This window comes from Petaurus breviceps, unplaced genomic scaffold, assembly GCF_028583685.1.
Source record: "Petaurus breviceps papuanus isolate PSGF00001 unplaced genomic scaffold, PetGlider_PUasm1.0 490, whole genome shotgun sequence".
In the NCBI taxonomy this organism is placed as follows: domain Eukaryota; kingdom Metazoa; phylum Chordata; class Mammalia; order Diprotodontia; family Petauridae; genus Petaurus; species Petaurus breviceps.
Genome location: NW_027186352.1, coordinates 22,380,189 through 22,395,497, shown reverse-complemented (window position 1 = coordinate 22,395,497; position 15,309 = coordinate 22,380,189). Strand labels below are relative to the sequence as shown.

Here is a 15,309-nt window from a genome sequence, read left to right as displayed (position 1 = left end):
AGGTTTGGGAGCAAAGACAGTCAGTTCTGTCAGGGACTTGTTTGGTTTGAGATCTCCCATTGGGAAGTGTCAGGGAAGCTGTGGATGTGGGAATGGTTCCAGGGAGAGTCGGGTTTGACAGAGATCTGGGAATCATTGGCAAAGATGACAGTGAGATTGTGGGAGTGAACAAGATCACTAAGAGAGGATGGAGGGGAGGTCCCAGGACAGAGCCACAGGCAGGAGGCAGGGCCTGCGGCATTGCCAAGGCCTACCCAGTGCCGGGATGCTCAGTGGTGCCCCCAGAGGTAGAAGGCCCCATTACTATGTTATTTTAAATAACTTGAGTCCTTTCTGAAGCTTTAGTTACTGTACCTACTGTACCGTAGCCTGCCTCCCCTAGAGTGTCCCTCCATCATGGCCTGGAGGTAACGCTCTGGGTTTTCATGGTCTAAACCAGCACGTCCCAAGCTCAGATGGGGCCTGCCAGGTTCACCAGGGCCCAGAGTTATGGACTGTGTGCCTGTCTTCGGTGAACCGGCCCAGCCAGGCTTGGTGATTAGTCATTGCTAGGATGTTGATTAAGAGGGGATGGTTTTTTTTTATGAAGATGGCCTCCCAAGAAACGGAAGATTGACATTCTGCTTTCCTGGTCCAGAGAGCGTCTGCATCCAGAACTCACAGTGTTTTTTAAAGTGTAGATAAGAGCTGTGTATTCAGGATCATGAGCCAGTATCCTGTCTTTTCTTAAAAGACCTCATAAGGAGAGATCCATTTCCAATTGTAAGGAGTTTTTCCGTATAGCAAGTGTGAATCTGCTAAAATTTGCCTTTGAGATTTCCCCCCATTACGTGCAAGGAGCACGTCAGCATTGATTAAGTGCTTATAGGTGCCGGCACTGTTTCACCTCCCATTGACAGATCAGATCAGGCTGATCCCTTTTTCATGTGATATCTGTTCAAATAGCTGCAGAATGCTACCACACCTCCCTTCAGTATTCTTTAGGCTAAAGAGCCTAAAGCCTGAAGCCCTTCGCGAACATCCTGGAAGCTGGCCTCTGAACATTCTTCTAGCTGTAATCTGACAAAAAATACATCAGTATTATCACCTCCTTACTCCTTTTCTCAGTGGTACCTAAAATCATTCTAGATTTTTTGGCTCCCATGTTGTTTTGTTGACTCATTGAGCTTGTGGTCCACTAAGACCACCAGATTTCTGGCTAGACATGCAAATGCTCATATATTCTAGAAATGGATTTTTAAAAAAATCTAAATGTAAGGCTTTACACTTCCTTATTAAATCTCACCTTACTCAGTTTAACCCAGTGTTCTAGGTTTCTGCGATTTTTCTGGATCATTCAAGTTTATAGCTGGCAAACACTCTAATTTCCAAAGGAGAATATTATTTGGGGGCCAACAGTGGGACTGAAGAACTTAAGAACGGAAAGCCATTGATGGATGAAGGGGAAGCCCTTTCCCATAGTTACACTGCGTTTGATATTCATCAGCATTGTCATGGACAGACTCCATGGACATACTTCCATGGCAAGTAGAGCTGAGGTAGCTGGATAACTCTGGGCTGTAGTCCAGCACAGAACAGGGACTGCGGAAGGCCCTTTATCTGTAGTGGAAATGGGCTTCATCTACAAATTCTTGGTGTTGTGTGTCCTCATCAAATAGCTGCACACACTCTAGAGAATCCAAAAATGCTTTGATGGCTTCAATCCAAAGTCATGACCTGGCATCCAGCTACTTTGCTCTCTGCCTGTAAAGTTATGCCTGCAGTAGATCAAATCAGTTCCCAGCCCTGTGCAGGAATCTTTTGCTGATATTCATATTAGTTAATAATCATATAGCAGGAAAGAAAATGCTCATACAGATTCAGAGGGTCATGTTGTGTGTGTGAATGACCAACTTCACTACCATCTTCCATGAAGTTATGGACCAAAACATCACTATTCCAAATGCATTTATTTACATCCCGGTATATAAGCCAAAAGAGAAGGTGATAATGAATTCCGAAGGTAGCGCTTCCACACAGGTGTAACGCCCGGTCTCAGAAGCATCAGACCTTGTGCCAGTTTGGTTTCCCATCCAGGCATCTCTGTTGACTTCTGGAGAAGAAGAGAGCATACCTGAGGCCTGAGAGGACTCCTGCTGGTGATGCTGTCTGATGCAGTCACTGGGAAGATCTGATGTGCCAGGTTAAGCTAGACTGTCTTCAAAACATCAAGAGGATTTGGAGTTTTAGGGTTTGAACCCTAAGGTTCATTAAGGAAAAAAAAACAAACTCAAAAACCTCTTCAGGAAATAAACTGTGCTTGAGCCTCAGGACTGTCCTATGGCCTCCCAGGGCTTATGCATTGACCAGTGAATTCCTGTGTCTCCTGATAAAAATGGGTTTCCTTGCCGAGGAAGGCGTTCCCTGTGATGATGGAGTCACCAGCCCAGCCCCTGTCCCTAGCGATGGCTCACAGTATAAGGTTTAACTCTTTTATCCCAACCACTGTATGACCTAGGTTCCAGTGCCGTCTGCCCCGTTTCACAGATGACAGTGCCGAGGGTCATGGTGGCAGCTCTGGCGGTTTTTGTAGGTTCTTTCTTTCATGACCCTGGTGGTGTCTTCAGTGATTCCTTCTAGAACTGGGGGGGTGTGGGGCTCCTCCACCGACTGCTCCCCAGCCCCGATTTTGGATTCTTGAGTTGTAATGTTTCCCTCTTGTGCTCCATGCTGGAGACATCCTTCCCCATCCCTGCTTGGTACAGGGACTGGCTCTGTTAGCCTTGCAGACTTCTCCCTGTGTCTTCTCTTCTCTTCCTTGTTTTTTGGTTTCGTTCCACTTCTCCTTTAGGCCTCACCCAGTCCTTCCATCCCTCCTTTCTTCTCTGTTTCCTTCATACCTTCCGTCTCCCAGGCGGTTCCAGCCTGGCCCATGCTCTGAGGTTTCTGTGGTGCCCTTTGCCCCCACATCTCATGCGTATGTCAGGGGGGGGGGGGCTGCCTGAGTGGGCAGGGCTGTCGTTGGCATCAGCAGTGATACTTGTGTCCTCTTCCTGTCCTTCATCTCAGGTCTGTCATACACAAGTCACACGGTTGGCTTCACGCCCCCAACGTCGCTGACGCGAGCTGGAGTGTCTTACTACAACAACCCTGGTCTCCACGTGCAGCACGTGGGAACTTCCCATGGTATCACAGTGAGTATCGCAGCTGAGGGCCCTCCGCCCAGAGAGTGAGAGAGGGTCCACGGCCTGGCCAGTCCCGCACACGTCCGTCATTGGTGAATTCAGCTCAGCTCACACTCAGCCTGTTGTCTTTGACATCAACTTGACCCTGACATTTTTTTCTAAAATAAAAAAAAAAAAAACCACATTATTCCCAGGAAAAATGTTAGTAATTAAAGAAAGTGACCCACTTCCCCATGGAGCTGCCTCAGGGGTGAAGGCACAAATACATAAACAGAGGGCGGGGTCCCCCTGGGATGGTGAGCTCAGTCTAAAGAGGGGGTGCTAGCTCCCCATAACTTCTGACATTTTTCGTTGCCTGTGTCTTCAAGCTGCAGGCCTTCCTCTTGTTGCAGCCACGTCTCCGAGGCTGTTTTTCAGTTACCTTATGACAACCTCCTATCCCAGCCCCCCTGACGTCAGGGTGGCCCATGAGGCTTCCTTCTTCGCCGTTGCTCTTGGCTCATGGGATGGGATCAGACGGCTTGGGCTGGAATGACTCGGGGGCCCTCCTTTTACAAATGAGGAAACTGAGGCCAGAGAGCTGAAATAACCGGCTCAAGATCACACAGGAAATAAGAGCCAGGATTTGAACCCTGGTCCTTGATTCCAACCCCAGGCCTCTTTTTGCTGTGCCATTATTCAGTTAATAAATGCCGGGTCTCAAACCAAACTGGGGTAGGGGGTGGGAGGTGGAGGACAGGGGGCAGGACCAGATTCCCTGCTGTTCATCTGTAGATTTACTGTTTAGAAGTGCTGATTTCTTACCCTGAACTAACTTTTGCCACTTTTCTCTCATTCTCCAGAAAAATTAATTTCCTTTTCTAATTAGCACCTTTGTTTTAAAATAAATCACCTTTAGAAACTGTTTACTTTATGTCCTTCTGCCAACAAACAGAGATGTTTGAGGTCCTGACACATGAGTTTATGAGCATTCATGTTAAGAATAAGGTCTGGCCTTGCTTAATATTCACAGTAAATGAGCAAGCTTTAGGATTGTGCACAGTATTACCTGGCAACCGTTTCAGGCTTTATCACAGGAATGTTCATAATTTATTTCCCTGTTAGGAATTTTTATTGACAGTTAAAGGGCAGGTATATTCTCAGTAAATATTTATATTCATAAACACACGTATGTATGTATGTATTTCTGGGTGGTCTCAGAAAGAGCTACTGTTTGCTCATAGAACTTCTGTGATAGTTTCCAAAACCTGCAGGTAAGGCTGTGTGTGTGCATACATCAGCCCCCGGGTCACACAGCTTAGACAAGGAGGGGACGTGAGAGGCCTCCTGGTCAAGCCTCTTCTTTGGCAGAGGAGCCCTCTGAGCCAAGAAGGAGGGGCATCCAGTGATGAGGCTGGTGGACCTCTGAGGCCCCCCAGTGCAGCCCACGCCTGAGGAAGACTCTCTTGTCCTGCTTTCCTAGCAACACGTCTTCCAGGCGTGACTTGAAGACTCTCTAGGTCCATTGCCTCCAGCCCCCACTGGTTCTCAGACTTTTTGATTTTAAGACCCCTTTACATTCTTAAAAATTATTGTCACCCCCGCCCCCCAAAAGCTTCTGTTCATGCTGTCTATCATGTATCAGTATTTACCATATTAGAACTGAAAACATCTTGATTTTATTGTGAAAAGCTCTGGCGTCCTGGCTGGCCTGACAGAGAAGTGGGGAACCCTGGGGTACCCTGAGCCGCGCTTTGGGGAGTTTGTGGTTCAGAGTCAGAAGGTCCATTGGGGAGACTGTTTAACATCCCACCCAAGCCAGTTTACCCGTGGGATAGTTTCTCATTTGCCGTCAACTTAAAGAACACCCTTAGAGAGTATGAGAGAGGTTGTGTACATGCCCCCCTGTAGAGGGAAAAGAGCCCTGGTTTGGGAAGAAGACTTTTTATCTGGGGCACCTTAGGCCACATCCCGGGGCCTCCATCCACAAGCATTTATTAAGCACCCACTAGGTGCCAGGTGCTGCTAGACACGTCTCTGTCCAGAGAGGCGTGGGAGTCAGTGTCTCTAGAAGCCCCATTCAGCATCCCACAACCCTCCTCCCGGCTAACCTGGGTTTTTGCTCTCCATCCTGCAGAGGCCTTCACCCCGGAGAAGCAACAGTCCGGACAAATTTAAACGCCCCACGCCTCCACCATCTCCGAACACACAGACTCCCGTCCAGCCTCCGCCGCCTCCGCCCCCGCCACCCATGCAGTCGTCCCTCCCGTCCGCCTCCTCACCACCCGCCTCTTCGCCACATCCAGCGCACCCCCCCTCACAGCCCTAGTGCATGCGCTCCAGCAGGGGGGCTGTATTGAAGGTGGGGACTCAGGAGACGGAGCCGTTTACGAAAAGCCGGAGGCTCCCCTGGCACCTGGGGGTCTCTAGACTTCACTATTAATGGTGTTGTAAATGTTTGTCCAAAATGCAGCCAGCCTTGTGGGTCTATGACACTAACCCCCTAGAACAACCTTTTTCCATCAGTGTTTACTTGAATTTACATGTAGGTCTATTTTCTGGCTGGAACATTTGCTCCTCGGTATTTGGAGACTTGGCAATGCGCCATTTGCTCTGCTCTACAGCGCTTTTTTTTCCTCCTGGCTTTTAGGTTGGTAAAATAAAAGGGAGACCTATTTGTCTTCCCTCTCCCCCTGCCCCGTGGCCATTAGCAAAAAGATGGCAGGCTTGATGGTCCGTATCTTAGTATATTTGTAAGAACCATGGTGTCTACCGAGCGTCCGAAAGGACGAATTTGAATGTGAGCTTTGTCGGAGCCCAGGACGCACCCATTGATATGCCTTTTTTCAGGTTCACTCTTTGGTTTCCATACCTGCCCGCCATGGTCCCCACTGACGTAGTGTCATAAGCCAGTGGGTACAATATATTGCTGGGTAATTATCCTTTGTGCAGGTACACAGAAGCTCAAGGTGGGGCTGCTTTCCTTGATTGTTCATGTCCAACCTCTGTATGCCATAAGCTGACCATGCTGTTATTTCCAGCACAGTTCTGTACAAGTCATCCCACCCACCCTCATGTCTTGGGGGACTGAGTCAGAGATATGGCACCATGGCAGGCCATGTTGTGAGACCTTTCCTGTCCCCATGTGTCCCTTTCCCTTCCCCTGCCCTGCCACCATCGCAGTTGGAATGAGTATCTTCAAGAAGCAAATTCCTCCTAGAGACCATGATGGAGAACAGACATGAGAGGGGTATCGGCCCAGTCGCCAAGAGCCACCATGGTGCTTGGTAGAAGGAGAAGACGCGAGCGGGTCAGCAGCACTTGGAGACACTAAGGGACACTCACTGGAAGGGCACTGGGGCAGTGTGTGTGGAAAGACTTGGTCCCAAGGACAGTCCTCTCAGACCCTGCATTAGCGGCCCAAGTAAGTGATTTGGCTTCATGACTCCGCGAAACAAGGCAACATCCTTCCTTCATCCTAGAGAAAGGCTCCTTTTGGTTCGGCAAGAGTTTCTGTTTTTGTACTCTGATAGTGAAGTGATCTTTCCCACCTGTGTTTGCATATTTCGATATGCCGTGGACAAAAACCTTATTAGAGAATGTATATTTTATGATGAGAATGTGTATCTATTCTGTTGGATCTAATCAAAGAACTGAAAGATAATTTATCAGTCATTTTTTTTTTTAAGAATTCATGTTTTGTGACCGAACCATCTCGAGTGCCCCCATTTTATTGAACACATGCCTAAAAAAAGGAACATTGTAGATATTAAATATTGTGCAGTCAAGTAAGCTTTCATTTTTGCCTTTGAATACGTATTTAAAAGTCTAAAGAAACTTACTGAATTAGAGTGCTCAGTGAGTGAACTCTAGAAAGGTAAAAAACACCATCAGATTTTTCTCCCCTTCCTGTTTCCATGCCAAAACAGGGAAACATGGCTTTGGCTTCTAAGCATTTCAGAAAAAAAATCTTGTGTGTGTGTGTGTGTGTGTGTGTGTATGTGTGTGTGCGCACACGCTATATACATCTTATATTTAATACTGTGGGTGTATTATACGTTTTCATTGTGTTTTCTTAAAACATCAATGCCAAGAAAGATCACATGAATCAGGCGACCAAGTTTCCATAAAGGTTCATAAGCGGCTCCAGGGCCGACAACTCGATCTGTTGTTGTGACGTCCCAAACCCTGTAACTTCCTTGTGGGTTACGTCCCCTTTCCCCCCACTCCCGCTAAGTGAGTCAGTAAGTGAGATCACCTCTTACATGCACTAGGAATTCTCAAAGATGGACTTAGGAAAACAGTAGGCTCTGCCATTCGCAGTCTCACCTCCAAGAACATAACTGACAGCGCTGTAGGGAGCATGGATTGCTTTTCAGGACTCCTCATTACCTTGTTCTCCATCCCACAGAGAATTCATTTACCCCAGCGAAAGCATGCAAGTCGAAGCTTTGCATGAGGATGGGTGGGATGAACAAATGGTGATTCTCTTGGGTGGAAAGAGATGTATGTAGATTACAGGCAAAATTCTTCAAAAATTCAGATTCCCCTAAAAGCAAACTGCCATTTTATTCCAAAACCGAAAACTAGACTTAACCCACTGTAAATGTAGCTGGCTGCCCCCGCCCCCATACCGTGCGTGCAGTATCTATAGGACAAACACTGCTAATTGGCGTGGGATGTAATGGTCTCACGGAGCCCTCCCTTGTGTCATGTTATGGTATTGACACCGCAGCTGCCCAGGACTAACCGTCCCAGGCGGCCGTTGGTTGGATCCAGTGGAACTCACGGATCAGGCATGCTGAGCCAGGGAGGGGAAGGGAGCTTCCCTGTGGGAAGGAAGCATCTCAGCCTTCTTGTTCTCTGCCTCATCGCCCCCTTCCTTGGTACCCCTGCTGCTGCCATTTCTGCGTGTCCCTCCTGAACTAATCACACCTTCAGCCGATGCTATGAATTAACTGCAGCGTCTGGTGAAAGTCGGCTGTGGTACCCAGCTGGTGAGGCAGCCGGTGACGTATGTGAGCAGACTCTGAGAGTGTAACCATCGCAGTTAGATGGATGGACATGATCATCTCTTCACAGACGGCAGAGAAGCGGCCTCGTGGGTGTCGGGGTTCTGCATTGTCTCCTTGTGCAGAATCCCGGTGGTTTGGCGGAAGGTAGAAACTCTTTTAAGTTTTCCTTCTCCTGCCATCCAGTGTGTCAAGTTGGGTTTTAAAGCTGTGAGCTCAGCAGATGGTGGCCAGCAGCCATGTCACATGTGTGACCAGAATGTGACTTGGACACTGAGTGCTGTCCCCTCCCCTTGATTGCTTGGCTTTTCTACAGTAGGACCAAAAGTACTTGTGTCAGTTATCACTAAATGTCACACAACCATAAGAGACTAGAGATTCTGTGTTGCTTCCCCCCCATAGAAAAGAGATTTTTCCACCGGAAGCCTTGCTAGGAAAGCAGACCCCAGAAGAGAAGCAGCGTAATTTGTGCTTTGAGATCTTGTGACTTTTGCTTAGCAGTACTGAAATCTCTGTGTGGCTTGATCTTCTGGCCAGTAGTTGTCTTGTAGGTAACTAACCCTGAAAACGTTTTAACAAGGACTACCAAAGAAGTACATAAAAATGATAGTTTATTTCCAAATGATTAGTGAGCCAGTCATTGAAGCTGCTATGGGAGTTCCATGCTCAAGAGCCATTGTAACAAGTTAAGGGAGTTGTTTTTTTTAATAACAGCAACAAAAAATGAAATACCACACACAGCTGTCAGCCGAAAGTCACGGGGAGCATCTTTGCCAGGTGCTTGGCAGTTTTTGTAGTGATGGACTGGACTGCCAAGTCTGGACTGCCTCTTGGTAGGGGATGGAGAGTAGCCACTATTCCTAAGTGTGTGGGAGCTGTGTGTGTGTGTGCATGTGTGTGTGTGCATGTGTGTGGTGTCTGTGTGTCTGCGTGTTCATTCATGCCTTAACTCTGGTTACTGCTCAAATGTAGTTCTCAACTTAGTCTGCCTTGACAACTAGTTTGTATGGTACTTCTCAATCTGAACTTCATCCTGGCCAAACCTCCTCCCGCCCTCGCCCCCAAAAGCAAGTTTCAGGAACAGCAACTCAAGAACCGATTCCTTAGAATGTTGTTTAATCAGACGCACCTAAGTCTCCTTTGGACTTTCTTTGGTATTTAATAAGTCATATAAAAGTGAACTGGAGAAACGGAAGGAATTCACCAAGGAAAAGAACGTGTCTTCTCCCCTTGACATCTCAGTGCCCAGTGTGAGTTAGTGATTCTCCATGGTTTGGCCCTACAGCTTAAGTAGATTTGGAGATGCAGTGGCAATCTTGATATTCTTGCTTGGTCAGAGTTTAGAGAGATGTAAGACTTCCAATTAATGTCTTTTTTGCTTCTTTGTGTTGATTAGTCTTTGATACATGTGCTGAATCAGAAACCTGAATAAAGATAATTTTTTTAAAATGGATTACTGATGCCTTCAACCACGCCGTTTTTCTTTCTGATCTTAAGATCTGTATGTTCATCTTGTGTCTTTTTTTTAAATGAAAAGTTCTCAAAGAAGGTGGTGAATGATCAAAGGTCATTCACATCCATGCCTCAAACTTCTCAAAGTGTTGAAATAATTTTCCCCCTTCCATTCTGTTGAATTAGGGAGTTTATTTTTATTGAATAAGAAAGAAGAATTTCCATCCATTTCAACAAGTATTAATAGTTTACTGTCCTTTACACAGTCCTTACCTTTAAGGGCTTTACAATATATTGGGGGGGGGGGGCACACACACACACACACACACACACACACACACACAGAGAAATAGAGGAGAGATGTGAGAGAGGAGATCAGGAGAGGCTTTTTGGAGGAGATGATGATTTAAAAGTCTAATGCGCAAAGGGGCTAAAGATTCCCAAGAGTAAGAAGAGAAGGTGAAAATGAAAGGTAAGTCAAATTCACGCAAAGCTAAGCTTTTCAAAGTATTGAAATACTCCAGTGAGGTTTTTGTTTTTCTGTCACAAAGAGGAACCCTTTTACTTGACTGGAAAATTGTTTTGCAGTTATTTCCATTCTTTTAAAATATATTTGATTTTTTTCAGAATGAGATGTGTAAATAAGTTTCCATGAGGATGTGATTTGTTGCCTATGCCTCATGAAGGATTTAGAACAGGGGTTTTTCACCTGGGGTCCATTAACTTAAATTTTTTTTTTTTTATAACTTTGATATAATTGGTTTCCTTGGTAATACTGTATGTTTTATACGTTTATAAACATTCTGGAAAAGGGTCTGAAGTCTTCACCCAATTGCAAAAAAATGAGGGAGAGAAGGTCCATGACAAGAAAGGTGGAGAGCCCCTGATCCAGAAAGTAGGGTCGTTTGTGCCACATGAATCATGTGAAGGTCATTTAGCCCTCGTTTGGTAGTACAACTGTACAAGTATCTGCAAGTAGAGAGTTTTAACTTCAGATACTTTTCACGTTAAACCTTTTGTCCCTGGTTCTGGCGTCTGGGGTCTAACAGAACAAAGCTAGTTCTCCATGATGGCTTGTAACTATTTGAAGACTGCTCATGTTTCTGCGAAGTTTTCTGTAGACCAAACCTCCTCAGTTCCCTTCATTGATCCTCTTTGAGGCCCTTCACCACCCTGGTTGCCCCCTGGACGTCTTCCAGGTTATCAGCGACTTTCCTAAAATATGCTGCCCACAACAGCACTCAGTTCTGCATGTGTGGTCCCCCCCAGGCAGTGGGCTGCAGAGCATCTAACCATCGTTTTATTTCTGGAAGCTGACTCATCGTGTAGCCCATATGGTTGCCATATCACATAGTTGACTAATATAGCTTTCAAAGCCCACAAAGCTTTCCAGCCAAATTCCTGTTCAACCATGCCTCCTTCCCCTTGAATTTCCTGAAAAATGACAAGTTCAAGATGGCTGACTTTACACTTTCTAGATTTCAGTGGGGCACCATGTTCTCTCCAGGCCAGATCTCTTTTTGATTACCCTCCACCAGTGAGATAACTCTCCGTTCTACCTTAGTGTTGTCTACAGATTTGACCAACACCACCTACACCTTCATCCAAGTTGTCTACAAAAAGACCACAGCCATGCCCAGAAGCCTTACACTGAGGAATACCCCCATACTGGCAGACCATTCATTACTTCTTCTCCGGCCCAGCTTTTTAACCAGTTCAAGATCTACTTACTTGTACTACCATCTGCACTACTCCCCACCTTTTCTACAAGAGTAGCTCAAGGAGATTTTTATCAAATGCTTTGCAGAGACCTTTGAACCCCATAGAATTTTTCCTAGTCTTCCAATTTAGTGATAACCCCATAAAAAGTCGTAGGATCATAGATAACAATAACTAGTGTTTACACAGCACTTTTTAACCTTTGCAGATATACTCAGAGCAGCTCTGGCGGAGGGGGTAGGTATTGTTATCATCCGCATTCTAGGATGAGGAATCTGAGGCAGACACTAAATATCTTGCCCTGGGTCAGTGAAAACAGGAGAAGATTTTCCTGCCTCCAGATGTAAGGGACCCTACAGATCAAATCCACCCTCCTCACTTTACAGATGAGGACACTGACATTCAGAGAACACGTAGGTCCATTTCCCATGCCCTTACTACTCATTCTGTCACTTTGGTGTTGGACCCGATTCAGGGTCATGCCTGCTTATCTTATTAGTTTGATAATGAGTCCACTGGGGACCAAGACTCCCCAAGCGTTCTACCAGGCACACAGCAGGGACTCATTCAAAGACAGGAGTTGAATGTTGAGATAAAAGAGAGAACAGAAGAACATAAAGGTCAAAATAAGAGAAGAAAGTGAATGGGAACAGCTAGAGATCTCATTTCCACCCCCATCTCCCCTCACTAATTCACTTCAATAGACATTTAAAGGTCTTCAGGCCCTGACTTTCTATCTCACTAGTCTCTTCATACCTGACTCCCTTCTTTTCTCACTTTACAATCCAGCCATTCTTTCCTTCTTGTTCTACCTCCACAGTTCCCCCATCTCCCTCCTTTTGAGGAGGGCCCAGGTCAGCCATCTCTCCTGGCTCGGCCTTGACCTCTCCAGGCTTTACTGTCATGCATCTAGGCTTCTCACCCTGGAAGATCCTGCTGCCCTTGCAAGCTTTTTCCATCTGCACACTTCCACCTTCATGCCCCTTTAGGAAGGACCCAGGTCAGCCCTTTTTCATTTTCCTCCCAGCTCTGCATCTGACTCTTGTCTCTTCACCACCCCCCCCTACTTGGATACCTCCCCCACTTCACCCCCACACTCTTTCCAGCTTCTTTTTATATGTTGCCCTCTCATTAGAATGTCACTTCCTTGAGGACAAAGCATGTTACTGTTCCTGGTACATAGGTACATAAAAAATGCTTGTTGGTTGACTGATTTAGTGCCTTGTATGAGGCAGATACTGCGCTAGGCCCTGGAATACAAAGACAAAACTGCCATCTCAGGAAACTTTCATACAGTCGCAAAGTCAAGGCTACTAGGACCAAGGTTCAGGTGAAACCAGTTGAAGAGGTATTTATATGGAAGCTTTTGGGTACCTGCATGCTTAGTGGGTGTGACATGGATGAAGGTCTGCAAAGGAGGCCGAGGAGCAATCAGGCTGGAGGAAATGAATGAGTAGCCCATAATATCCGAATGAGGGAATTCGTTCTGCTTGATTTCATATTTGTTAGAATTTGTTTTTCTTTTTCTCCAAGGCAAAGGAATGGTGCAGAGAAAACAGATTTCTGTCCATTTTTATTTAAAAAATAAAACTTAAAAATTATTAAAATTAATTTAATAAAATTAAAAACTTTAATTTAATTTAACAATAATTAATTGAATATTTTAATTCAATAATAATTTAATGAAATTAAAATTATTAAAAAAAATAAGACAAAGAAAACTAGAGAATTGGCTCACAAGTGACTGATTTTAGCTTCAGGATCTAAAACCATCACAGTTTGGAGATGACATCCCCTAAATGGCAGCAGGTGCTTTTATTCTAGGCTGGTCACGTGCAGGGCTTTTTTCTTAGAAAATATGTAAACTCAGATCCCCTACCCTTAGGGACTGCATGCTTATAGAAATGTTCGAAGTAATTTGTGCTTACAGTGAGATTCCAGACCCGTCTCCCAACAACACTGAACCCATGCAAGATTGACCCAGAATTAGCGATGGTTACCCAATCAAGCTTCAGCTAGGTGCTCCCTACCAACTCCCTCCCTTCCTCAGTGAGTGTTGCCTGACAGCCTTTCTTTCCACCTCAATTACTATCCTCATACTGGAATGCTTCACCATACATATTGATATCATCTCAGATGCCTCATTTCCCAGTTCTCCAATCTATTTTGCAGATCTTGCTGTCATCCACAAATGTGAAACTCGTTTCTGATCATAATCTTTTATCATTATATTTCTCCCCATGTGTTACTACCCCTACTCCTGTTATCTGTCTTCACCATGACCTACCATCCCTCCACCCTTCAACTTTTCCCCGGGTTATCTTTCTGCATTTGCTACACACTCTTCCCTTCCATATCTCTTAAGGGAATCAATTCAAATTGAGATCATCCTTTATACACAAATCCCTTGACCTTTTGTCCTATCTTAGAGCATGACTTGCCAAGCCTAAATCTTGGATTGTTCCTACCATCTACTGCCTCCACACTCAACATGCAGCTGAATGGAGCTAGAGAAAAAGTCACAAAACTGTGTTGACTGGGTTTACTAAAACCTCATTCAATTCCCCCAACTTGGCCCTCACTGTGTCAACGCATTCCTTTGATACCTCTGTAATTGACCTACTATCCCATTCACTACAATGGCTTTTAATCTGTGTGCTGATGCATCAGGATATGAGAAGAACCAGGAGAATGATGGATACAATTATAACATTATAAAGAAAAACATTGAAAGACTTGAGAACATCAAACAATGCAATGGCTAATCACAGTTATAGAAGACTGACGATGAAGCATGCATGGTATCAGCCTCTTGACAAAGCGGTTGTGGATTCAGGATGCAGCATTTTCAGAAATGGCCATTATGGGAATTTGTTTTATTTTATTATGCATATTTTTACAAGGGATTTGTTTTTCTTTTATCAGTGGAGAGAGGTGGGGAGGAGGGAGGTAGGCATAGGAAAGAAGGAAGGAAGATCATTGAAGCATTTTTTTTAATGCATAGAAGGAAGGTCCAAAAGGAAATGGGGAAATAGGACAGCCTTGAAAGCCTATGGGTTGAATTTATTATATATTTTAAAAAGAAAAGCTGTTCATGTCAAGTCAACAAACATTTATTAAGACCTACTGTGTGCTAGGCAATTTGCTACATGCTGGTGTTAGAAAGAAAGGCAAAAACTGTCTCTGTTCTTGAGGAGCTCACGTGTGAATGGGCGAGACAACATTCCAATAGCCATGTACGAAGAGGACAGAGAAGATTAGTTGGAAGTAATCTGAGAGAAGCACTAAAATTAAGGAGAATGGGGAAAGGTTTCTCGCCCAGAAATACCACATAATGAAGAACTGCTGGTTTTTACGCAGTCTTTGTTTTTCTTTTATGTGTATGAAAATGCCCATTTTTGTATTTCGGAATAAAAATTATTGAGATATTGAAAAAGAATTGACTACATATGTAATAATAATGATTAGCTAACATGTATAGAGCATTTAAAGGTTGGTAAAAAGCATTTTGCAAATCTCTGATTCGATCCTCGCCCCAACAATTCTGGGAGGTAGGAGTTATTAATACCCTTATTTTATCAATGAGGAAATTGACCAAGAGAAGTCCAGTGACATTTCCCAGGATTCCGCAGCCAGTGAATATCTGAGGCGAGATTTGAACTCTGGTCTTCCTGAGTCCAAGTCTGGTACTCTACCCACTATGCCCCCTAGCTCCCATGTGAGTGTGCTAGATACATTTCCTTGTGTGTAGCAGAATGCATACTCCTTGAGGGTAGGGACTGCATATTTTTTTTTGTCTTTCTAATAACCAGTATAGGTTTGTTCAGTTGAATACAAGGGGTGTGTGTGTGTGTGTGTGTGTGTGTGTGTGTGTGTGTGTGTGTGTGTGTGTGTGTTTGTGAGCTCCTTCAGAGCCAGGATTGTTTTGGTTTTGCTGTTGTGTAGCCTGAGGCTAGCATAGTGTTTGGTTCATCATAGATGCC

The 15,309-nt window shown here is 45.0% G+C and overlaps 1 protein-coding gene across 1 annotated transcript in view; it reads left to right on the top strand.

Moving 5' to 3' along the window:
- CCDC6 (coiled-coil domain containing 6) overlaps positions 1-9,608 on the top strand; it is a 96,380-nt gene extending 86,772 nt beyond the window's left edge. Inside the window, exons 8-9 of the mRNA XM_069101832.1 lie at positions 3,049-3,173; positions 5,281-9,608. Coding sequence (XP_068957933.1) covers positions 3,049-3,173; positions 5,281-5,472 — 317 coding nt within the window. The 3' untranslated portion in view covers positions 5,473-9,608. The remainder of the gene's footprint in view (positions 1-3,048; positions 3,174-5,280) is intronic.
- Positions 9,609-15,309: the final 5,701 nt, after the last annotated feature.